The sequence below is a fragment of the Thalassophryne amazonica genome, chromosome 4, assembly GCF_902500255.1.
Source record: "Thalassophryne amazonica chromosome 4, fThaAma1.1, whole genome shotgun sequence".
NCBI classification, from domain to species: domain Eukaryota; kingdom Metazoa; phylum Chordata; class Actinopteri; order Batrachoidiformes; family Batrachoididae; genus Thalassophryne; species Thalassophryne amazonica.
Genome location: NC_047106.1, coordinates 41,299,487 through 41,325,331, shown reverse-complemented (window position 1 = coordinate 41,325,331; position 25,845 = coordinate 41,299,487). Strand labels below are relative to the sequence as shown.

Here is a 25,845-nt window from a genome sequence, read left to right as displayed (position 1 = left end):
TACCCATCTGTCTGTCTAGCTAGCTAGCTGAGGATACCAAATACTTACATGTAGTGAACTGCTGTTAACTCCCAAAACGTGAATCAGCTGCAAATCGTGGATTCTCTGAAAACTTTGAATTGCAAAATGTGAATACGGAAAAATATCTCCAGAAACATGAACGCAGGTCTCGCAAAACGTTGGTCGCAAAACGTGAATTTCTTTACAATTTGGTGTATGTGCTTGGCTGAGGAGCCAATGGTGCAAAGTACTAACTGTGACTCACGTGCACACGACCTTGACGCTTGCACAGATTTGATGCTCACACTGCTGCACAATTCATCGTGCCAATGCAATCCCCCTTTGTCCTGCTTGATGCCACGTTATATAAAATCATCATTTTGCAGCCGATGACGCATTTGCTCTAATTGGTAAATAGGCTGCATTTATATAGCGCTTTTCCATCTTCATCAGATGCTCAAAGCACTTTACAATAATGCCTCACATTCACCCCGGTGTCAGGGTGCTGCCATACAAGGCGCTCACTACACACCAGGAGCAACTAGGGGAATAAGGACCTTGTCCAAGGGCCCTTAGTGATTTTCCAGTCAGGCTGGGATTTGAACCAAGGATCCTCTGGTCTCAAGCCCAACACTTTAACCACGAGACCATCACGCATTTGCTCTCATAACTTGGCTCATAAAACCATCTCTGATCAATTCCCAGAATCACAGAGAAATTGTCTGCAGCTGTGGCTTCTCTCGAGCGTGTCGTGCACTGGAGAATGCATTTTCATTCCTTCTTATGAGTTTGATAAAGTATCTGTAAAATTACATTTATGATAGTAACATCTCTTCATAATCATTCAGATCAGTTCAAGCGCATCTGAACTTGAAATTGAGATTATGAAGAGATGTTACATCTATAATAAACATAATTTTACAAATACATTATATAACGCTTAAGAACGAATGGAAAAAGCAACTGTTTTACCAGTTCATTACTACATAAATATTATAAATAATTACCTTTGAGACAAGATTCCAAATGCGTTCTCCGCCACAGATGCAGGCGAATGTCATCTGTAGATAATTTCTCTGTGATTCTGGGAGCAATGAGAGAATAGTTTCATCAGCCAAGTTATGTGAGCAAATGCATCATCGGCTAAGAAATGATTATTTTATATAGCGTAGCATCAAGCAGGACAAAGCGGTATGCATTGGCATGGCAAATTGCGTGGCTGTGCGGGGATCTTTCATGTTCCCTATTGTGGGTAAACAATCCACCACTTTATGAATTCTGCTTCATGATTATAGGAAGAGTTGACATCGAAGGATCAAAAAGTGATGTTGCTATGAACGCGTCGCCACCACAAGCCATTTATTCCTGTTGTAACTTTTCTGACACTTCCTGCTTAAAACTCAAAAAGTTAGAAGGAGCGTAAGACCCTGCATCCGCTTTCATGGTCTTTATTCATACTGAAAATCAAGATCAAGCGAGCTTTTGCCTTTTCTGCTCCAGGGGAGGTTTCTGTCCTCCCTGAGCTCGCCTTAGGACACCTGCATTTGACAGGTGTGCCTTCCCATCTGCCACTGATGAGCGCCGGCGCGTGACACTAGAAGCAAGAGCCTGCTCAGGGCTCACCTCTCCGCTTCACTGTAACGACATCCCCCCATCTCCACCCCAAAATATTTTTGGTTAGGTAGGGTTTGCAATCAAGATTTCCAGAAGTAATTGAGCCATAAACTGAAATCTGTAAATTAGTTAAACTGAAAGAAAATATATATCATGAATGATATTCATGTTTTGCGACTTACATTTTGAGAGACCTGGGTTCATGTTTTGTGGGATATTTTATTCACGGTTAATTATTAACGGTTTGTGGATATTCAGGATTTGTGTAAATCTTCATAAACGATTCGCGGATAGTTCATGATTTGCAGCAGATTCACATTTTGTGGGTCAACAACTACCTATTTCCATAGCTAGCTAGAAGTTGCTAGTTACTATACCTACAACTCCTACAATCCCATATTTCACTTTTAGCCAGGATTCCTTCTTTTTAAACATTTTTGACTTCCATTTTCCCAAGCAAAACAAAGTTTCTTAAACCACTCTTATCTCATAGGCAACTATGGCGAAAGTGGGATGGAAGCATTCAAGGACATGGCAGCCAAGGAGGGAATCTGTATCGCCCACTCTGGTAAGAAAATTATAGAAATAATGCAAGCAAATGAGCAATTTGTCATCACTTAAAATAAATTAAAATACAAATATTTTTTAACAATGTGCATGGCCTCTGTTGAGAGTGGAAAAAATACGGAAAGAATAGGTTCAGACATTAGAACAATATAATAACTGTGTCTGTGAACCCTGTTGAAGTAATGGTGTCGCTATACTTTATGGGAATTAGAACGTTCAGAACAAAAAAGTCTCAACATTCAAAGGAATAAAGACCTGCAGTATCCAAATGTGGTGGGCAATCTGTTTTCACTCAGCACGTCCACTGTATTTACAGATTGAATTGCAGTTGTGGGCACAGTTCTGCTAATCCACTAACTGCTAATTAGCAAAGCTTTTTTGTTAGCTGATTCGTTTTTCAGCTAACTTTGAAAACCATTAGCGGACCAATTAACTTCCGCTAAATTTATTTCCGATAACTTTTAGACCACTAACATATTTTTGTGGGCATAATGAATAAAGCTTAACAGTTAAACACATTTGTAAAGCCTGAAATCATACATTTTAGTGCCTGCCTGTAGCAGACAGACACCTATGAGAGGTAGAGCTCAATCCTCTGACAGCAGAGGAGAGCTGGCTACCAGAGAGAAAGGAAGGGGGGGGGGGGGGGGGGAGATAATTTATTTTCACACCATACAGACTTGTAGACGTATCACAGTTTTGACTTATGGTTAAAATTTTGAACAAACTAATTCCGGACAAGTTATTGAAATTAACGTCACCTCTGTTGTTTTACAAAGTGAAAATATCAGCTATATGTTTTATTTTTAAAGTAATGCACTAATTTTGAAGGTTTTAGCATTTTACAGACACATATGCTGAAAGGCATTATGGGAAAATTATTTTTTTGTCATCAGTGGTTGGTCGGTATATGTAAAAAAACAAAAACACACAATTTACTGTAATGTGTGTTGTTTTTACAAATAAATCTGTATTTGTAAATATGTCATTTTTTTCATTTGTAAAAAAAAGGGCAATTTAAAAACTGAAAATTCTGTTTAAGTGATTCAGCACTTTTAGCAAATGTGTGTTGGTATTCAGTGTTCATGGCAGTGTGAATAACAGTGACAGTGTGAATTTTCCTATAATGCTTTTTGGCATGTGTGTCTGTAAAATGCCAAAACCTTCAAAATTACTGCATTACTTTAAAAGTAAAACATATAGCTGATATTTTCCCTTTGTAAAACGCAAGCGATGATGTTAATTTCAGTAACCTGTCTGGAATTAGTTTGTTTAAAATTTTAACCATAAGTCAAAACTGTCTTGCTGTGCATGACTCCTGCGATACGTCTGCAAGTCTGTATGGTGTGAAAATAAATGTGTTTTTTATGCTGCCCTTCCATTCTCTCTGGTCACCAGGTGTCTTTTGCTGAGAGAAGGCTGATCTGAGACAGAAACACTGGCTCGTTGTTGTGTCAGTAGCTGCCAGTGTACTGGAATCAATACTAAAAGTTATCGGTTTAGCTTTTAGCTGTAACTTCTGCTAATTTTTAGGGATTAGCTTTGTAAAAGTTAATTTTTCAGTTAGTGGATTAACGGTTATCAAAGCTAACTTTTTGGTTAGATTATAATGACACACTATTATAATCCATAAACCGCATTTTTGAGTTTTGGCATCTGCAAAAAAGACAGGGGTGATCTTCTTGACTTGTTGGCAGAGGTGACAAAAAAGTATTTTTTTTTTTGCCTAATATTTTTGATCCCTTATGTATTTTTTTTCTAGGCAAAATCTGGAGCAATGCTGGTGAACAGAGCTTTGACCGGCTGCTGGAGAGGCTGAGGGCCCACCTGCCTAAAGCCAGGGTAGTGGCATGTTTTTGTGAAGGCATGACTGTCCGAAACATCCTCATGGCCATGAGACGCCAGGGACTGGTCGGAGAGTTCCTTCTTATTGGCAGGTTAGTGGAACAAAATTTTTTGTTGTACTGATTTGATGTGGTTGGCAGTTGGATATTGTGGCGGATGATATAGTACTGCAGATATACATTGTGGTACGCTACTACTGAGCCACCAGTGATGGATTACACATTTTATTATGTGGTGTCTGCATTGAGTGTATTTTAACTTCTACAGTGTCTTTTTGTATTTTAAGTTGCTTGTTAAATTGTAAAGCTTAGACCCTGTTATTTGTGAGTGGGAAAATGCCACATTTCTATATACTCCTTCTTTTACATGCTGGGACAGTTCTTTTTGGATATTTGTGTGTGTGTGTGTGTGTGTGTGTGTGTGTGTGTGTGTGTGTGTGTGTGTGTGTGTGTGTGTGTGTGTGTGTGTGTGTGTGTGTGTGTGTGTGTGTGTGTGTGTGTGTGTGGGCAAGCTAACTCAAAAATGCCTTGTGGTGAGAATATTACTTGTATAGGTGTCTGGAGGTGATGCGATTTTAGAGTGGTCTGGTCAAAGGGCAAGGGAAGCATGATCCTAAAAAACACCTTTTGGTGCATATCTCAACAACCAAGAAGTTTAGATGGATGATCCAAAGCATATATTGATCAGCAAAGTATTTGTGATTGACTGGTATAAATGGCTTCATAATGAAGTTGCACAGAAATCATATATGATGTAGTCATGCTCAGTCAAAATCATCATTATAGACTAGGGATGGCTATTGATAAGCATTTCCTTTCAGACATTATTGCCATGAATGTCTTTCCATACATCTGAGCTGAGCTCTTGCAGCTGCTGTGCTGCACGTCAGGATGTAATTCATAAAAAATGCAGGACGTCTCATTTTGGGAGGAAAAAAACGTTTTAGTCGATTGTAGTTTATTGTCTGTATTACAATGTTTGGAAGAGGTGACATTTTATTTAAAACGGCAATTCGTCTTAAAGTTATTAATTCCAACCGGACTCTGTCTTGGCAGAGAGCCGCGCAGCATTTGGAACTGTGCCAATGGAACGGAGGATGATTCTCGTTTCTTGACTGCAACAAGACAAGAGTCCCAGTTAGTGACTTTTATCTACACAAAAGTGACTCATGATTGACATATTTTAATGGCTTTGAGAGGGGTTAAGAAGCGGACTTGCCGCTTCTGAAGAGCAGCGAATCAAAGAGCCAACAAGCCAGTGGATTGAAGTAGTGCTTCATTGGTTCACGCTTCAAAGTGGAATCGCGCTGCAGAAGCAGTTGATTACAGAGCTGCTGCAGGGTCTGTAATCAATGTAGAGAAATGATCATTTTCCCGACAAACAGCCTCAAAAACAATGGCTGCTCTGAAGGACCGATAAGGGAATCATTAAGCAAAAAGGCTATTGATGTCTGTGGATAAAACCATTTCTTAACGATACTTGTAAAGAACTGGTTCTCGATACCCAACCCTATTACAGACAGATCTATATTTAGTTGTACATTTGTATTGTAGCACGTGGAGTGTGCAGGGTACGCATCAGTCTCTCTCTCTCTCTTTTGAGGCTGTAATTGCTGCCAAATATGGGAAGCATGTAAAATGAAACATACTTCCCATATTTGTTTTTCATGTTGACGTGGTTTTCAAATTTAGCTGTTTTCTCACTGAGGTGGATTCCACCTACGATTCACTTTCGGAAGTAACCTTTCAAATTGCACAGTTTTTAATCAACAAGAGTGCCTTTGTGTGTGTGTGTGTGTGTGTGTGTGTGTGTGTGTGTGTGTGTGTGTGTGTGTGTGTGTGTGTGTGTGTGTGTGTGTGTGTGTGTGTGTGTGTGTGTGTGTGTTTTTGCATGAAAGTTGCTTCTTGAGGTTTGTTGCCATGTGAACTGTACACTTGGCACAAGCTGAATAACCATTTTATTGCCTATGCAGCCAACATGCATAAAACAAAATAGTCCTTGAATAGAGTTGGATCAATGTCACATGATTACCATTAAAATGCAGCTATAATTTTATTGAGTTCTATTCTGCTCTTCCCCCCAGTGATCCATGCTGTTTAACTGAACCATCATCATGGCCAGCATAATGTTTGTTGTCATGGTGACTTTGATGCTCATTGTCATCATACCATTCATCCTCATCTTTATCATCACTGTCGCCGATGTCGTCGTCACCATCATGATCAATATCACCCTGCTGTCCGACGGAAAAGTGAGGTAATGTTGGTAGAGATGAACACTGAACATGTCCTGTTTATTCCATTTAATTTACTTTTAACAGTGGAAGAGGATAAAGAAAAGTAATAGATAAGAAGGAAGTGCAGAGAAGGTTTACATGTGCCAATGTTGAACAATTGTGGATTATTTTTATCATTCTCATTTTGGGCCGAATATAAAATAACCCTAATTATAAGACAAGACAACACACCCCCCCTCCCCCCGTTTCAAGATGTATTTTTGAAACAAAAAACTGCTGTTGACTAAATCTTTATAAAGAAAATGCTTCTATATTTGGAAATAATGATAATATAACCACATTGAGAGACAAAAAAAAAAAAAGAAAAAATCAGGATCTATTGCATCTATTGCATGCTATGCATGGATATATACAACAAAACCTGTCCCCTGCATTTAAACCATCCTAGTTGTCCACAGGCTGACCTTTTTGTGGAAGCTCACCTCTTGTGTAATGACATGAGACCACTAACACAATCAGAAGTCTTTTCTGAGTGTCCAAAAAGTCCTCCAGGATTTTCGTGTGATGGTATGAAGAAAGTGACTATGGAGATTTTAAACTAATTTTAAAACTCTTTAGCTTTTCTGACAGGCAGAACAAAACAGAATGAGGAGTTGTTTTGTAACATGCATGAACTAGAGTCCCTTTATTGAGAGAGGTGCAACATAACTAGCCAAAAAAAAAAAAGGTCACATGACTTGTGGTGCCATCTTGGTTCCAAAATAGCGTTTGCTGTTAATGTACCTGCATACAAATCCAGCTATTTTATTTATTTATTTATTTGCTGAAAATGCCAGGTTGTTGTGCATTTGGATGCAAAAATGCAAATGCAAAAAGACACAACAAGGGCTTGAAGATGCACAGATTCCCTTCAGATCTGAACAGAAGAAAATTTGGGAAAATAAAGTCTGTGTGTGGGAAGGAAGCGACTTCATTGTCAAAGTTTTGCAAGGTAAATTTATTGTTCAGTCCCATGTACAGTAAAACTCACTTAAACTGTCATTGTATAAACCGGATATTCGCAGCCACCGGACACAAAAAAAAGTCCCCATGTTTTTGTATTGTTTTCCATGTAATAAACACTGTATATAACGGACTTTTTAGAACAGATTTTTGCTCACATCAGGTAAAATGTTCTGTCCGATCGCAATGTATTTCCATTAAAACCCCCCAGGATTCTGGATGTGCACAATAACAGAGGTACAAAAGTAAAGTTCAGACCGGAGTCATTTCCCCGACCATTTATTTTATTCAAACTGTGCTAAGACTCGGACCCACAGTCTGGATGTGCACCTGTTAAATCAGACAACATAAAAGGCTGTGTGTTGTGTGGGCCGCTGAAGAGGAGGTACTGCTGGCCCACCACCACCAGAGGGCGCCCTGCTTGGAGTGCGGGCTCCAGGCACGAGAGGGCGCCAGACCTAGAAGAAGTGACAGCTGTCATTCATCCCCTGCACCAGCTGTCACTCGTTCATCATCATCACACCATAAAAGCCGGACTGCAACTCCACCTCCTCGCCGAGAAATCGACTACCAATACAAAGGTAATTTCTCTGCTGACTGACACTTTGTGTGTATAACCTGAACTTCTGTTGCAGCCGTTTTCCTGGAGTGTTGCCTTATCTGGAGGATTGGCGTTTGGTGTGACAGCGACGGCTTCGCCTCACACCCCATCTCAGATAAGTGGTTGACCAAGAGCTGCACGAGTGTGTGTGATTTGGAGGTGGAGGTGCTCCCTCCTAACTGTGTTTGGACTGTGAATTACTGAGTGTGCGGACTCACACTCACACATCATATCTCTGCTTTCTGCCAGCAGTACCAGGGTCGACAGCCGAAGACAGAGGCCACCTGGGGACTCGGGACTTGGCGGCTCCGGTGTTCTTCAGACCGTTGGTGGTGGAGGCCGTGTGGGACACGGCTTCTCTCTCGTCAGGGGTCTTCTATCTTCGAGCCTGCCCACACGTCACCTGGTGTTTACTGACTGTGAAGATTACTGTACGTTTCGTTGTGTATTATCACAACATTAAATTGTTACCTTTTGGCTTACTCATTGTCCGTTCATTTGCGCCCCCTGTTGTGGGTCCGTACTACGACACCTTCCCAACACTGTGATTTGACACTTTTCTGCTTTCACTCTTTCCTCTCATATTTTAATAGTTTTAGCAGTGTGCATGCTGATTATATTTCAGGATCACATATGTTTTGCAGAAATGTCTGCAAATTTACAACAAGGAGTTGGAAAAAAAGGAAATTGTACAGCTTACCTTTGAATTGGAGGTGATGACTGTAGAAAGAAAAGCTTGTCGTGGGTCAGATAAGTCCAATCAATCAATCAATCAACTTTTTTCTTATATAGCGCCAAATCACAACAAACAGTTGCCCCAAGGCGCTCCATATTGCAAGGCAAGGCCATACAATAACCATGAAAAACCCCAACGGTCAAAACGACCCCCTATGAGCAAGCACTTGGCCACAGTGGGAAGGAAAAACTCCCTTTTAACAGGAAGAAACCTCCAGCAGAACCAGGCTCCGGGAGGGGCAGTCTTCTGCTGAGACTGGTTGGGGCTGAGGGAAAGAACCAGGAAAAAGACATGCCGAGAATGGGGGCAGAGATCGATCACTAATGATTAAATGCAGAGTGATGCATACGGAGCAAAAAAGAAAGAAACAGTGCATCATGGGAACCCCCCACAGTCTACGTCTAAAGCAACATAACCAAGGGATGGTCCAGGGTCACCCGATCCAGCCCTAACTATAAGCCTTAGCGAAAAGGAAAGTTTTAAGCCTAATCTTAAAAGTAGAGAGGGTATCTGTCTCCCTGATCTGAATTGGGAGCTGGTTCCACAGGAGAGGAGCCTGAAAGCTGAAGGCTCTGCCTCCCATTCTACTCTTACAAACCCTAGGAACTACAAGTAAGCCCGCAGTCTGAGAGCGAAGCGCTCTAATGGGGTAATATGGTACTACGAGGTCCCTAAGATAAGATGGGACCTGATTATTCAAAACCTTATAAGTAAGAAGAAGAATTTTAAATTCTATTCTAGAATTAACAGGAAGCCAATGAAGAGAGGCCAACACGGGTGAGATATGCTCTCTCCTGCTAGTCCCCGTCAGTACTCTAGCTGCAGCATTCTGAACCAACTGAAGGCTTTTTAGGGAACTTTTAGGACAACCTGATAATAATGAATTACAATAGTCCAGCCTAGAGGAAATAAATGCATGAATTAGTTTTTCAGCATCACTCTGAGACAAGACCTTTCTGATTTTAGAGATATTGCGTAAATGCAAAAAGGCAGTCCTACATATTTGTTTAATATGCGCTTTGAATGACATATCCTGATCAAAAATAACTCCAAGATTTCTCACAGTATTACTAGAGATCAGGGAAATGCCATCCAGAGTAACGATCTGGTTAGACACCATGCTTCTAAGATTTGTGGGGCCAAGTACAATAACTTCAGTTTTATCTGAGTTTAAAAGCAGGAAATTAGAGGTCATCCATGTCTTTATGTCTGTAAGACAATCCTGCAGTTTAGCTAATTGGTGTGTATCCTCTGGCTTCATGGATAGATAAAGCTGGGTATCATCTGCGTAACAATGAAAATTTAAGCAATACCGTCTAATAATACTGCCCAAGGGAAGCATGTATAAAGTGAATAAAATTGGTCCTAGCACAGAACCTTGTGGAACTCCATAATTAACTTTAGTCTGTGAAGAAGATTCCCCATTTACATGAACAAACTGTAATCTATTAGACAAATATGATTCAAACCACCGCAGCGCAGTGCCTTTAATACCTATGACATGCTCTAATCTCTGTAATAAAATTTTATGGTCAACAGTATCAAAAGCAGCACTGAGGTCCAACAGAACAAGCACAGAGATAAGTCCACTGTCCGAAGCCATAAGAAGATCATTTGTAACCTTCACTAATGCTGTTTCTGTACTATGATGAATTCTAAAACCTGACTGAAACTCTTCAAATAGACCATTCCTCTGCAGGTGATCAGTTAGCTGTTTTACAACTACCCTCTCAAGAATCTTTGAGAGAAAAGGAAGGTTGGAGATTGGCCTATAATTAGCTAAGATAGCTGGGTCAAGTGATGGCTTTTTAAGTAATGGTTTAATTACTGCCACCTTAAAGGCCTGTGGTACATAACCAACTAACAAAGATAGATTGATCATATTTAAGATTGAAGCATTAAATAATGGTAGGACTTCCTTGAGCAGCCTGGCAGGAATGGGGTCTAATAAGCATGTTGATGGTTTGGATGAAGTAACTAATGAAAATAACTCAGACAGAACACACTGTCACGCACATCATTGCATGACACGGATTTACAGATTTGCCGAAGCATAAATCAGGCTTTAAATTAATTAAATAAATAATCATAAATTGTAAATTTATGTAAATTTGATGGCTTAACTATTTTTATATTTATTTTGATAGTACCTGTACCTGGATGTGTTGCTGTATGTGGTTAACTGTTAAAAAAAGATGAAAACATTAAAGGTTCAGGGACTGAATAAAGGGATTCCAGCATGAACAACACCTCCCTGTTATGGAGTCTGGTCTGAAGATTATAGGCCATGGTCTCAAATGTAACCACCACCACCTTATAATGTTGGTATCGTTAGAAACCCGAGGGTGTCTACATTACAAAAATAACTGTTAAGAGTAAAAATGCTGGGACTCACTGTGACATATGACAACATTGGACTACTACCTTGTCATTAACCAGCCTATTACGTACATGAAGTAGGACAAAAATATGTCATTACAACCTTTGACATGCGGGTTTGTTTGAAGGCATTCACTGTGATCTAGAATGACCCTGAAAGAACTGTTACTGTATTTTGTACCACATTATGTCACACTGGAGTATTCATTTTTTGGAGTATTATTTTTAAGTTGTATCAGTTTATACATTTATTTTTGAAAATTATTTAGTGGGACCATATTTATTTTTTAGCACAAATACTGCATTACCAAGCCAAAGCTAACAGGCTAAATAATCTTATTGTATGAGGCACAAGAACTCAAGAGTAAACTGCTTCTTGTTAATACTGAACAAAGAGAAATGTCAATGCAGAGCTAAAGCTGTGGACGTTTACCTTACTAAATACAACCCCTGGCAATAATTATGGAATCACTGGCCTCGGAGGATGTTCATTCAGTTGTTTAATTCTGTAGAAAAAAAGCAGATCACAGACATAACACAAAACTAAAGTCATTTCAAATGGCAACTTTCTGGCTTTAAGAAACACTATAAGAAATCAAGAAAAAAAATTGTAGCAGTCAGTAACCGTTACTTTTTTAGACCAACCAGAGGGAAAAAAATATGGACTCACTCAATTCTGAGGAATAAATTATGGAATCACCCTGTAAATTTTCATCCCCAAAACTAACACCTGCATCAAATCAGATCTGCTTGTTAGTCTGCATCTAAAAAGGAGTGATCACACCTTGGAGAGCTGTTGCACCAAGTGGACTGACATGAATCATGGCTCCAACACGAGAGATGTCAATTGAAACAAACTGTTATGTGTCGGACGCAGCCCGGAGAACCGACCAGCGTTTGAAGGACCCAGTATAAAATAAGCAGAGCACGGTACAAAGGATAACAGAGTTTAATGAACATAACAGTGCTGTGAAAAATATAAAAGTGCGCAGTCTGGCGTGGTGGATTGCGGTGCGCTCCCAGCAGCGCTAACGGTCCGGAGCCAGAACTGGTTGGGACCCAAGGACCCCGCCGACACCCCCCCAGGTGACCGCGACAAACCGAGTCTGTGAAAGAAGGAATCATTATGTGAGTCCACACTCAACACACAGAGAGACCACTCAAAGGTGTACAAACAGCAAACACTTCCTGGCTTAATTACTAATCAGCTTCCCACCCTGCAGGCATGGAACATCCAGTTCACAAACTCACTGCAGCGGAAGCTGATTTAAACGACCAACATACAGCTCAATATAATAAGGTGTGAGGAACACCACATTTACTGACTGTATAAATGTTAGTCACAAAATCTAACGTACCTCAGGAAGTGTGCTGACGAGCGTGAGACCTCACCCTCTCCTCTTTCACAGACCATGCATCAAACCTGGATGTTCTCTGCATCCACTGATGATGAGATGGCTCCCGAGACGACGATCTCACCCGTCTGGTCACAAGGTCGAGTCTCTGGCAAATACACATTGTGTACTCCAGTCTTAAATGCCACCATGTTCCAATCCATGTAGATGCACCACAGCTGTGAGTCCTGACGAGCCGCAGGTGATCAGGGTGAGGTCCTGATAAACTCAGCTACACAGCCACTCAGTCCCAAATGCAAGCCACCTGGAAGGAAAAACAAAAGACAGAAACAAAAAGGCAGCCAGGCCCCCCAGCCATACAACACAAACGAGAGGATTATCAAACTCTTAAAAGAGGGTAAATCATCACGCAATGTTGCAAAAGATGTTGGTTGTTCACAGTCAGCTGTGTCTAAACTCTGGACCAAATACAAACAACATGGGAAGGTTGTTAAAGGCAAACATACTGGTAGACCAAGGAAGACGTCAAAGCATCAAGACAGAAAACTTAAAGCAATATGTCTCAAAAATCGAAAATGCACAACAAAACAAATGAGGAACGAATGGGAGGAAACTGGAGTCAACGTCTGTGACCGAACTGTAAGAAACCGCCTAAAGAAAATGGGATTTACATACAGAAAAGCTAAACAAAAGCCATCATTAACACCTAAACAGAAAAAACAAGGTTACAATGGGCTAAGGAAAAGCAATCGTGGACTGTGGATGACTGGATGAAAGTCATATTCAGTGATGAATCTCGAAAGTCATATTCAGTGATGAATCTCGAATCTGCATTGGGCAAGGTGATGATGCTGGAACTTTTGTTTGGTGCCGTTCCAATGAGATTTATAAAGATGACTGCCTGAAGAGAACATGTCAATTTCCACAGTCTTTGATGATATGGGGCTGCATGTCAGGTAAAGGCACTGGGGAGATGACTGTCATTACATCATCAATAAATGCACAAGTTTACGTTAATATTTTGGACACTTTTCTTATCCCATCAATTGAAAGGATGTTTGGGGATGATGAAATCATTTTTCAAGATGATAATGCATCTTGCCATAGAGCAAAAACTGTGAAAACATTCCTTGCAAAAAGACACATAGGGTCAATGTCATGGCCTGCAAATAGTCCGGATCTTAATCCAATTGAAAATCTTTGGTGGAAGTTGAAGAAAATGGTCCATGACAAGGCTCCAACCTGCAAAGCTGATTTGGCAACAGCAATCAGAGAAAGTTGGAGCCAGATTGATGAAGAGTACTGTTTGTCACTCATTAAGTCCATGCCTCAGAGACTGCAAGCTGTTATAAAAGCCAGAGGTGGTGTAACAAAATACTAGTGATGTGTTGGAGCGTTCTTTTGTTTTTCATGATTCCATAATTTTTTCCTCAGAAGTGAGTGATTCCATATTTTTTTTTCCCTCTGCTTGGTCTAAAAAGGTAACCGTTACTAACTGCCACAATTTTTTTTTCCTGATTTCTTATAGTGTTTCTTAAAGCCAGAAAGTTGCCATTTGAAATGACTTCAGTTTTGTGTCATGTCTGTGATCTGCTTTTTTTCTACAAAATTAAACAACTGAATGAACATCCTCCGAGGCCGGTGATTCCATAATTTTTGCCAGGGGTTGTAAATGTAAAATGTAAAATACTTTTATTATAGAGTTAGTCTTACCTTAGCCTATCTGTCCTCCTGTGTTGCAATTCCGGCTGTTCCACAAAGTGCAAACAAGTCAAATGCTGAGTAGCATGAAGGTTATTCCCTATCTTTATTCAAGAGCATGGTCTTTCAGTTTCAGAGGACGATTTATTAATTTTGCTAAATCTCGAACCAGCACACCCTCCTCATTCCGATCTTCTACTTTTTTCTTTTATGTTTAACTGTGGTTGGCATCCATCCTACTGCAGCAGTGCTGCAACCTTCTCCATTGGTCAGGTTTGCTGTCTGCACATTCTGGGCTGTGTGACTGAGCACACGGGATAAACAAGTGGAATTTAATACATTTCCTACCAAAATTTTATTCGTTCTTCCTGCGAGCATGAGCTGTTTTTTTTCCTCAAGTGTGATGAAGGTCATCATAAAATGTTTACAACTTTCACCTAAATTAAAAAAAATAGAGCTGTTTAACTACTGCTCATAAATTTAAGTCTAATGATTAAGTTCAATGGCTCGTTAAATTGATATTTTTGTTGTACAGCTTGTCGTCTTTCTGTGATCAGTCTGTCTTGATTAGGGTGGTTAATAGCATACTGACCTTTGTTGCTGTCTGTAACACAGAATGGTCATGGGTGGATGCTTTGCTTACGGGAGATCTGTGGAAAAAATGTCTGATTATCCAGATCAAGCGGACGCTTGTTTAACAGCAGGATAATTGCATTATCACAGGAGTGCAGAGATCATGATCATGTTGCATAATTATAGTTATTTAGAGTAGAATAGAATAGATTACACAATATTTCACCTTTGTACAAGGACCACAACGTATCAGGAAATTAACAACAAAAATATTAACGTGATTACCAAGTTTTCCACCAGCATTATGTGATTCATATGACTGCCTGTGAATCACATAATGCTTTTCAAAACTCATGAAGCGCAGCATGAATAAACACTGAAAAAAATTCTTACCACTTTTCATAGATGTACGACAAAAACATTGAGGTGTAAGTTTCTGGTCTCAGATATGGGGTGCATGTGCTGGTGCAGTGCATTACCGAACCTGCCATACTATGGTACTGCCTTGCATCCAGAATGCCAATTTCAATTTATTTAATTTATATTGTGCCAAATCACAACAAAGCTGCCTCAAGGTGCATCACACAAGTAAAGTCTAACCTTCCCAACTTCTAGAGCAAGCACACAGGCGATAGTGGTAAGGAAAAACTCCCTCCGATGACACTGAGGAAGAAATCTCAAGCAGACCAGACTCAGAGGGGTGACCCACTGCTTAGGTCATTCTAATGGTTACAAGGTTTTTTACAAAGCCTTACAAAGGTGAAGAAACGGAAAACAGGAAATCAAAACAACATGACATAATAACAAAAGAATAAATATTTGATGAGCCCACGCAGGCGGTTATGCCACAGACAGGGGTCATCCAGCTGTCCTCATGCCGTCATTGGGCCTGTTCCTGCTGCAATGTCCTCTCCAAACACAGACTGCAGTGTCCAGTCCATTGTTTTCGATGTTGACTGGCTAGTGTGCTTACACTTTGTATGAACGCTCATATGTGGCTACTCCGGCTTTCAAATGGCAAGGCCGTCTACACTGTTTGAACTGGTAGACAGACTAAGTCAGGGATGTTGTCTTCTGTCATGAGCAGTTTGATAGTCATGCAGGCACTTGTTCTCAATCACAGTGATTGGCTTCTAGATGATGTTGCACCATACAGATCAATTCAATTCAATTTTTCAATTTAATTTCATTTATATAGCGCCAAATCACAACAGAGTTGCCTCAAGGTGCTTCACAAAAGTAAGGTCTAACCTTACCAACCCCCAGAGTAACAGTGGTAAGGAAAATCTCCCTCTGAGGAAGAAACCTCAAAGGGAGCAGAGACAAGGAAGATCTTGTTTACAAGAGTTTTGTAAACCAGAATCATCCGGTGTGTAGAACACCTGACAGACAAAGAGGGCATGCCCGCTTTGGCATACAACTGGTGGGTGAGGCGGCTAAAACGGCCCCATAGTGCGAATATATACAACTCAGGGCGACTCTCGTTGGAACAGCTCGTATGAGCGAACCACGGAAACATTGCGCCGACGGGAAGGCGTGCACTATGTCGCTGCGACGGTTCGTGCACGCAAGAACACAGTGCAAGCAGCTGCTGTGAAGAAAAAAAATACATGCTGCGATAGTTTCGTGCACACGGAAAAACAGCAGCTGCTGTGAAAAAAAAAATACTGCCACCCACGGGAATCGAACCCACACTTTCCAAAAGCTTTGATTGCCAGTCAGAATCTTTCCCACTGAGCCACCATCCCTGTCCTGTGAAAGGTGTGAGAAACTGCCTGATATCAGGAAGGACATGGACTTATTTAAAAAAATAAAACCACACACCATATAAAAACACCACATTTTATTGAATCCCTCTTATCAAGCTGACAATACAAGTTGTAGATGGCCCATGGTCACAGACGTACAGTCATGAAATGACATGAATGAGAAGCAGGGCGCTCTCATCATGTCCACATCTACTGGTCTGGAGTGTCCAGCTGGCCCCGCACACGTGTCCTGCCCAACACGCGTGTCTTGTGGGCAGCGTGCCACAGGACTGACACCGCATCATGTGGAACAGAGCTCACGTGGGTGACGTTACAGCCAGACCGCCTGCTATGTGTTATGATCTGACGGTCTGTTCAACCAGTTTTTTTTACATAATAATAATAATAATAATTTTTTACATAATTAGTAATGGTGATAATAATTTATAAACCAGTTGGCTCCTGTCTGCTATTTACAGTATTTTGCAGCAGTGAGGCAGCTAAGAGTTGCTGAGCTCAGCCCTACCCCAGCAGAAGGGGCCTGGCTGCCAGGCTGCTACAAAAAAACAAAACAAAAGTCATTACCCTTTATAGCATACAGTGGTCCAGCCGTGAGACGGAAGTCCTCTAAAGGAGAGCAGGTCTGACTTATGGTTTTGCTTTATAAACCAAATTAATCCAGATAGTTTAACATTTTAATCTTTTAATGCATTTTATTTTGTTTTCTGAATTGTTTTGTGTGAAGCGCCTCGAGACGACTCTGTTGTGATTTGGCACTATATACAGTGAATAAATTGAATTTAAATTGAGGCTTCAGAATTAGTGACTTCAGAATTAGTAACTTCAGAATTAGTGCATTATTTTAAAATTAAAAGACGTGTTATATTTTCACTCTGTACAAATGACACACTTGACATTAATGTAGTTAAACTATCTGGATTAATTTGGTTTATAAATCAAAACCATAAGTCGAACCTGCTTTCCTTTTGAGGACTTCAGCCTCACAGTTGAACCGCTGCATCCTGTGAATGGAAATGACTCGTCCTTGTAGCAGTGGGCAGGGAGCACTAAGACTGACCCACTGGCTCATTGGTTGTGTTGGGTTTGTCATCGTATTTGATTCTGATCAGAAGCATTGGCAGTGTTTAAACTCAAACCTGGCCTGTCGGTAGCTGAGTGTACTGGAGACAATGCTGCAAGTTATTGGTTAGCTGCAGCTCCCACTAAAGTTTTTAGTGGTTTATCGGTTTAGCATTATAAAAGTTAACTTTTTAGTTAGCTGATTAGCGGTTATCGAAGCTAACTTTTTGGTTAGCTGTGCCCACCACTAGGAGTGAGTTACAAAGCTGCACACGGTTGTCTGTGCTCATGTTTCAGTGTATGTGGACTGAAATGGGGGAGGATGGATAGACTAAACTATTCTGCTGCAATGAGAGGTGGCAGCATCTAAATAACATAATCTTCACATGTTGATTGAGAGATTGAAATACCAGTGTAACGAGCAGATGTAGTATTTAAATACTGAAATATTTCAGACCAAACTTCAACACAACAATTTTTCACAAACATTAATTCTCCATGAATCAGTTTTATCACTTTGACATTGCTGTGTGACCAGTGGCTCTTGGAGTATTTTTTTCTTTCTTAGCTCGTCACTTCTCCGAGAAGAGTCACTTCATCCTTCTTTCCTTTTTCTGATGGCAGTTTGAGAAGTGCTATCTGACTGATGTAGTGCGGTTTGATAACTCTGCTCCTGATGCCGGATTCATTATGGTGCCCTTAAATTAGACATTAATAATGATGTCAGGCCTTTTCAGCCATAAATTCTTTCTTTCGGCTAAGCCAGAATGGAAAATGTGTGATTGCATCACAGAAATGAAAAGACATTGTATGTGATAACCCGTTTTGCCCGCAGTGTTTACTGTGCTGAATTTAGATGGGCACTGCAGCAACCGCTTTAACTGCAAAGACTAATTCAATAATGCATGAAAAAAACATTTACGGAGCATCTAGTAAAAATAAGATAATACAGAGGAAGTATTCAGTGTGACATCAGGAGTGCAGCACCACTAATGATCATTAAACTTAGAATTGCCTTTGAATAATGTAGACTTTTAACAGTCTCATTATTTGAAGTAGGCTTGTTTAGGCAAATAATTCTGAACATCTACATCCACTGTCAGTCACAAAGACACAGTCAGGGCTCTTGAGTCCGGATGTATTGATTGCCTCTGTTCAATAATTCTCATGGTGCCAGGAAGTTACAGACTCATAAATATCTAGGCTGACCTGAAGATCCATAGCCACATAAGATGCATGGCCCCATTCCCGAGCCCGCCCGTATGCTTACCATCTGCACCTCGCCTCTCTGAAATGGTCAATATTATACCATTGAACTTCGCACTAATTTTTACAATAACATGATTTTTGATGGCCAATGATAAACTATAGGGCCCAGAATAAAATTGTGTTATCACTTACAGTAGCCACTCTGCTTCATGTTGGCTTAATCCTGTCAGAACTCGGAAGCTAAGCAGGTAAATTCCTGGCTAGTACACAGTAAAATCACCAGTGTAAAACTAACACTGACAGTGCTAAATTAACACTGCCAGTGTATGGTCCTACTCTGGCCAGAATAGGACCTTATGTTCACTTGGATGGGGGACCTCTTCAGAAGACCAGGGGCTGTGCTTGTTTCTGCAGGTGAAATTGAAGTTGTCAGGAAGGGCATCTGGTATAAAACTTCCAGTGTGGATCTGTATTGGCTCTGGAAAAAAAGAATAGGGGCACTACACTTGCACTACACAAGTACATACCATCCACTATCACTCATCAAAGAACATCCATTTACCCCATGGTCAGATTAGCTACAAATGATGACGACAAGCAGTTGGCATTTAGATTAAATTAGATTAGATAGAACTTTATTGATCCCTTGGGAAGACTCCCTCAGGGAAATATTTGTCATTTGATGGGCGTTCCTGAGGCATGACCAGCTCGTTGTAACTTGGCATTATTGTGCACAATGTTTAGTGATAGATTATAAATGATTGGAAACTCGGCACTGTCATGATACGCTTTTCCTCCATGCTTGACAGAACCAAGGTTTGATTGATTTATTTCAGTATGCATGTCACTGTGATGTTCCCGTGGTTAGGTATATCGCTAGTTAGCTTGTTAACTAGCGATATAGGAAGTTCTTTTATCTGTGACGGATCATTATTCTCAAGGTCCATTGGTACGAAGGCCCTTAAATAAGGTCAGTCAGCTAGTTAGCTAGCAGGCTAACAAGCATGTAGCAGCAGCAGTGCGACAAAAACTGTTCAAAAGTGCAGAGACACCTTTCAGTTCTCTAATTTTCCTTGGATTTTAAAGTTTCTACATGGCATACCCTTGTTCTCTTCTGGCCTGGAAGCAGGGAAGTGCTAAAGCTCCGGGCCTCCGCCTGCACGCTCCTCCGTTGCTCTGGGGCTTCTCGGTCGGGCATTATGCTATCTTCACATCCAGCCTGACAGGCTGTGGCTCAGTTGGCCTTTAGAATATTGTCCTAAAATAATAATCTAAGTCATATTTTCCAAAACATGTCCTCGGCCATTATTTTTGGAAGGTGACGATATTGAATAGTCACCTCCTACATCTCTGTAAGATATCTTGGTTACAAAAACAGGTCTTTTAGATTTAAAAGTGTTTTCTTGCTATGTTTTACAAAATGTAAGAGAAAAAAAGTCAAACATATTATATTTATATAGAAATACAGCTGTCAGTTTATTCTACCATCTATTTTGTTCAACCAGCCAAACCACGTATATCACACTTGAGACCATATTATGTTTTCTAAAGTTTGTGATATTTGCTGATGATTTGTTGTTGATTTGCCAAACTTACCATGATGCTTTTACACTTGTGACATATTCTATGGCATTATTTATTGACATATGCTTAATTGTATTTTTTAAAAAATCTAAAAAATATCTTGATTCGATTAGTGTCTAAGTAAAACAAAAGCGTTTTACTGGATTTTAAAGTTAATTAATTGTTTTATTAGGGGAGGTGATGGTCTGGTGGTTAAAGCATTAGGCTTGAGACCAGAGGATCATCTGTTCAAATTTCAGCCTGACCGGAAAAATCACTAAGGGCCCCCTAGTTGCTCCCGGTGTATTTTGAGTACCTTGTATGGCAGCACCCTCACATCGGCATGAATGTGAGGCATTATTTGTAAAGTGCCTTGAGCGTCTGATGCAGATGGAAAAGCACTTTATATAAAGGCAGTCCATTTATACTTACATCATGCTACCTTCAAAATTCCTGGTGTAGAATATTATATTTAACCTTGCTGTTTTGCCTAATACTGTGTATTTTCATGCAGCTACTGTTTAAATTTAAAATAATAATAATAATAATAATAAAATTCACCCTAAATTTAAAAGAATGCTGGAGCAGGAGATCTGATGAGAGTTTTGGTGAGTGCTGCTGCTGAAGGGGGCACAGCCACATTGTGGAAGGATACTGCTGTATTATTAAAAAATAAATAAAAATTGTTCTGGGCAGATAATGACATTATCACCCCACCTTTGGCGAGCAGATATAGATAACACACTTGTACATGATAACCATAATCATTACAGGGGAGTATGACCAAAAGTATTGCATTGGGAGGAAGTCAACAATGAAGACAAACCTGCAAGGACAGGAGTCAACAAGAACAACAAACTAGAAAGAAGAAAAACGGTTTGTTTGTGGGTGTTTGGGGAGTGCCAGGTGAACAAAGAGCCAGTTGTAATTGGTATTGATGTATTGAGTCAAGACAGTGACAGAATATCTCCAGGAGATTACAGGAGCCTGAGGTGCACCGCAGCTAAGCACACATCAACAATGCCAGAAAGAGGTCACCCAACAGTTCACACCCACTCCAAGGCTGGCCACTGGAGACACGCGATAGCCTTTCTCTATCACACATAGGCACACGTAGGAAGACGGAACATGCAAAGGGATGCTGACATAGGTCACACAGCATGGCTCTGACCCCACGCTGAGTAGGGAGTCACACTGACGAGGCTTTCTGTTGGTGGGATGGTGGGAATGCAGTAAAAAGCATACACCTAATCCCACGGAGGAGCCAAGCCCTCTCTGTCCAAGATGCATGCACAGCACAAACCACCCAGAGACTAATGCCCCAAACCCCAGCATAGACGATACCTGCCCAGCCACCAACCCATCAGTATTTTAACAAAGTACCTTCACAAATGTATTGTACTGGCAAGTTATTTTTGTGTCCCACCACTATGTACGTGTGCACTATCGGAACATTATATCGTCATACTTGCATCTGTCTGTGTGGACTCAGGTTAAGGTAACCCCACTTAATATTTACACCATTGTACATTTTTTGGTGCGTAAAGTTGCATATTATATAAATAAATGTGTACATTTTTTTTCTGCAATCACTATTTACTCTATTTGCTAACATTATGCAATTAGCATCACACTATGTGATGCGAGCCACTTTTTAAAACCCATGATCGATGAAAGCCATTGTGAATCACTGCTTTTAGGTCCTCCCCTCACTCAGGTCCTCACAAGCACATTATAAATCCTGTTGTTCACAGTGAAAGCACTCAGTTCATGCTAATGTTAGGTGTGATGTTAGGAACATTGACATCACATCAAACTAGCACCAATATAATTATACAACATATGAAATAAAGACTGTGACTTTTATTAAAATAAGGAAATAGCTCTGCAACACAATGACAACATTTATCAATTTTGAAGTGTAACTGGTGTAATTAGTGGGCCTTTCTGTGTGGAGTTTGCGTGTTCTCCCAGTGTTTGCGTGGGTTCTCTCTGGGTGCTCAGGCTTCATCCCACATCCAACGACACCCAGGTTAGGTGGATTGGAAACATTATATTGTCCGTAGGTGAATGTATTTGTTTGCCTATATGTGGCCCTGTGACAGACTGGCGTCCTGTCCAGGGTGCACCCCGCCTCATGCTCTATGACTGCTTGGATAGGTTCCAGCTCCCCCGCAACCCTTGGGCGGTTAAAGATGAGTGAGTGAGTGAGTGAGTGAGTGAGTGAGTGAGTGAGTGAGTGAGTGAGTGAGTGAGTGAGTGAGTGAGTGAGTGAGTGAGTGAAGTGCAACTGGATTGTAAATGGTAAATGGACTGTCACATTTATATATGTGCTTATATGGTCAAAATGATGCATCACACACACACACACACACACACACACACACACACACACACACACACACACACACACACACACACATTAAATTGAATAATTCAGAATGACCTCAGAACATGTTTTTCAGCATTTTGCCTATAATTTCATGAAGGACTGATGATTCAACAGATTATACAACCTCTGGCAAAAATTATGGAATCACCGGCCTCGGAGGATGTTCATTCAGTTGTTTGATTTTGTAGGAAAAAAGCAGATCACAGACATGACACAAAACTAAAGTAATTTCAAATGGCAACTTTCTGGCTTTAACTAACACTACAAGAAATCAGGAAAAATAATTGTGGCAGAGGGAAAAAAATATGGACTCACTCAATTCTGAGGAATAAATTATGGAATCACCCTGTAAATTTTCATCCCCAAAACTAACACCTGCATCAAATCAGATCTGCTCGTTAGTCTGCATCTAAAAAGGAGTGATCACACCTTGGAGAGCTGTTGCACCAAGTGGACTGACATGAAGCATGGCTCCAACATGAGAGATGTCAATTGAAACAAAGGAGAGGATTATCAAACGCTTAAAAGAGGGTAAATCATCACGCAATGTTGCAAAAGATGTTGGTTGTTCACAGTCAGCTGTGTCTAAACTCTGGACAAACAAACAAACAACATGGGAAGGTTGTTAAAGGCAAACATACTGGTAGACCAAGGAAGACATCAAAACGTCAAGACAGAAAACTTAAAGCAATATGTCTCAAAAATCGAAAATGCACAACAAAACAAATGAGGAACGAATGGGAGGAAACTGGAGTCAACGTCTGTGACCGAACTGTAAGAAACCGCCTAAAGGAAATGGGATTTACATACAGAAAAGCTAAACAAAAGCCATCATTAACACCTAAACAGAAAAAAACAAGGTTACAATGGGCTAAGGAAAAGCAATCGTGGACTGTGGATGACTGGATGAAAGTCATATTCAGTGATGAATCTCGAATCTGCATTGGGCAAGGTGATGATGCTGGAACTTTTGTTTGGTGCCGTTCCAATGAGATTTATAAAGATGACTGCCTGAAGAGAACATGTAAATTTCCACAGTCATTGATGATATGGGGCTGCATGTCAGGTAAAGGCACTGGGGAGATGGCTGTCATTACATCATCAATAAATGCACAAGTTTACGTTGATAATTTGGACACTTTTCTTATCCCATCAATTGAAAGGATGTTTGGGGAAGAGGAAATCATTTTTCAAGATGATAATGCATCTTGCCAAAGAGCAAAAATTGTGAAAACATTCCTTGCAAAAAGACACATAGGGTCAATGTCATGGCCTGCAAATAGTCCGGATCTTAATCCAATTGAAAATCTTTGGTGGAAGTTGAAGAAAATGGTCCATGACAAGGCTCCAACCTGCAAAGCTGATCTGGCAACAGCAATCAGAGAAAGTTGGAGCCAGATTGATGAAGAGTACTGTTTGTCACTCATTAAGTCCATGCCTCAGAGACTGCAAGCTGTTATAAAAGCCTGAGGTGGTGCAACAAAATACTAGTGATGTGTTGGAGCGTTCTTTTGTTTTTCATGATTCCATAATTTTTTTCCTCAGAATTGAGTGATTCCATATTTTTTTCCCTCTGCTTGGTCTAAAAAAGTAACCTTTACTGACTGCCACAATTTTTTTTCCTGTTTTCTTATAGTGTTTCTTAAAGCCAGAAAGTTGCCATTTGAAATGACTTAGTTTTGTGTCATGTCTGTGATCTGCTTTTTTTCTACAAAATTAAACAACTGAATGAACATCCTCCGAGGCCGGTGATTTCATAATTTTTGCCAGGGGTTGTAGCCAGATTTATTGCTTATGATCATATTGTATATTTCATGAATATATAACTATAACTAAAGAAACCTATTACCATGTTGAGAGATTTTATATTTTTTGTTGTAGTGTTGTGTTCTGTATTGTAAACCTTTTTGGTAGAATGGTCTAAGCAGTGGGTCACCCTCTTGAATCTGGTCTGCTTGAGGTTTCTTCCTCAATATCATCAGAGGGAGTTTTTCCTTACCACTGTCGCTTGTGTGCTTGCTCTAGAAGGTGTTAAGGTTAGACCTTACTTGTGTGAAGCATCTTGAGGCAGCTTTGTTGTGACTTGGTGCCATATAACCTAAAAATAAATATACTTTATTAACCTAGTGAGTCCCTTCAGCTTCTCCCATGTTTTACTTGGAGTCACCACAGCAGACCAGAGGTGAATGTAGATTTGGCACAAGTTTTACACCGGTTACCCTTCCTGCCGCAATTCCACATTAAATGGAGAATGGGCAAGAGTGGCCTTGAACAGTTAATACATTTACTAAAATATATATTGCAGCTGTTTTTATTTTGGGGAATGTTAATGACATACCTGGACAGGCTAATTGTGGCTGCATGACATTTTGGTCATTTTGGTCTCATGTGTCTAAAAGTTGGCCAGAAATTAGATTCTAACACAGCATCATGATAATGGAGGATCAGACCTTGATTACTGTCAAAGATGCAAAATTACAGTATTTGTCACACTTTAGCATCAGTTAGTTATTATCTAACACTGATGATGAAAATTGTCACACTGTGGTTCAGTTGCAGCAAATTAGAATTTGATGGTGGGCTACTTACTGTAAGATGCATCTGTATCATCTGGAAGGCAGTAGAGCACAAAATAAAATATTGCGTTTCTGCTCCAGAACTTGAAATGTTGATTAAATTAATAAACACTTTCACAACTGCATTTGCATGCTGCCTCACCCCCATTTTTCTCCTACAGTGAAAACTGTGTGTTAGGACTCAAAGGCCCAGAAGCAAACTGAAAAGACATGCAGGCTAATACCCAACACATTCTTCACTGAAATATCCAGAAGCAAAAGTACAGCTGGGAACCAGGCAGAAATCCTCAACTAGATGTCTGTTAAGGTTGATCAATCAAACCCAGAAATCAAAGGCTGTGCTTCAGGCATGTAGCAGGAAATGGACTCGTACAGATGGTTAACAGAATGGCTGCAGGAGAAGATGAGACCATCTGGAAAACTACTATATGGTTTGAAACGGCGACTAAGTTTGACTTCTGTAGACTTTTCTCATGTGCTCTGTCATGAGGTTTCAACTCCTCTTCCAGTTTGAAGCACAAACTTGGTCTCTTATGTATGAAATCAGCTGCAGTGCGACATAATTCTCCTGTTCCTGTGATACATTTGAAGATAAAAAATATAACACAATGCTAAAATACTGTTTGCTATATCAGCATTGTGTTCTTTATAATTTGCAGTTGTTTAAT

General features: G+C 40.3%; 1 protein-coding gene across 3 annotated transcripts in view; it reads left to right on the top strand.

The window, feature by feature from the left end:
• Nucleotides 1-25,845, top strand: part of grm5b (glutamate receptor, metabotropic 5b) — a 310,360-nt gene that overhangs the window by 113,233 nt on the left and 171,282 nt on the right. For all 3 annotated transcript variants that reach the window (XM_034167750.1, XM_034167749.1, XM_034167751.1), the window contains exons 5-6: nucleotides 2,108-2,182; nucleotides 3,944-4,118. In XM_034167750.1, coding sequence (XP_034023641.1) covers nucleotides 2,108-2,182; nucleotides 3,944-4,118 — 250 coding nt within the window. The remainder of the gene's footprint in view (nucleotides 1-2,107; nucleotides 2,183-3,943; nucleotides 4,119-25,845) is intronic.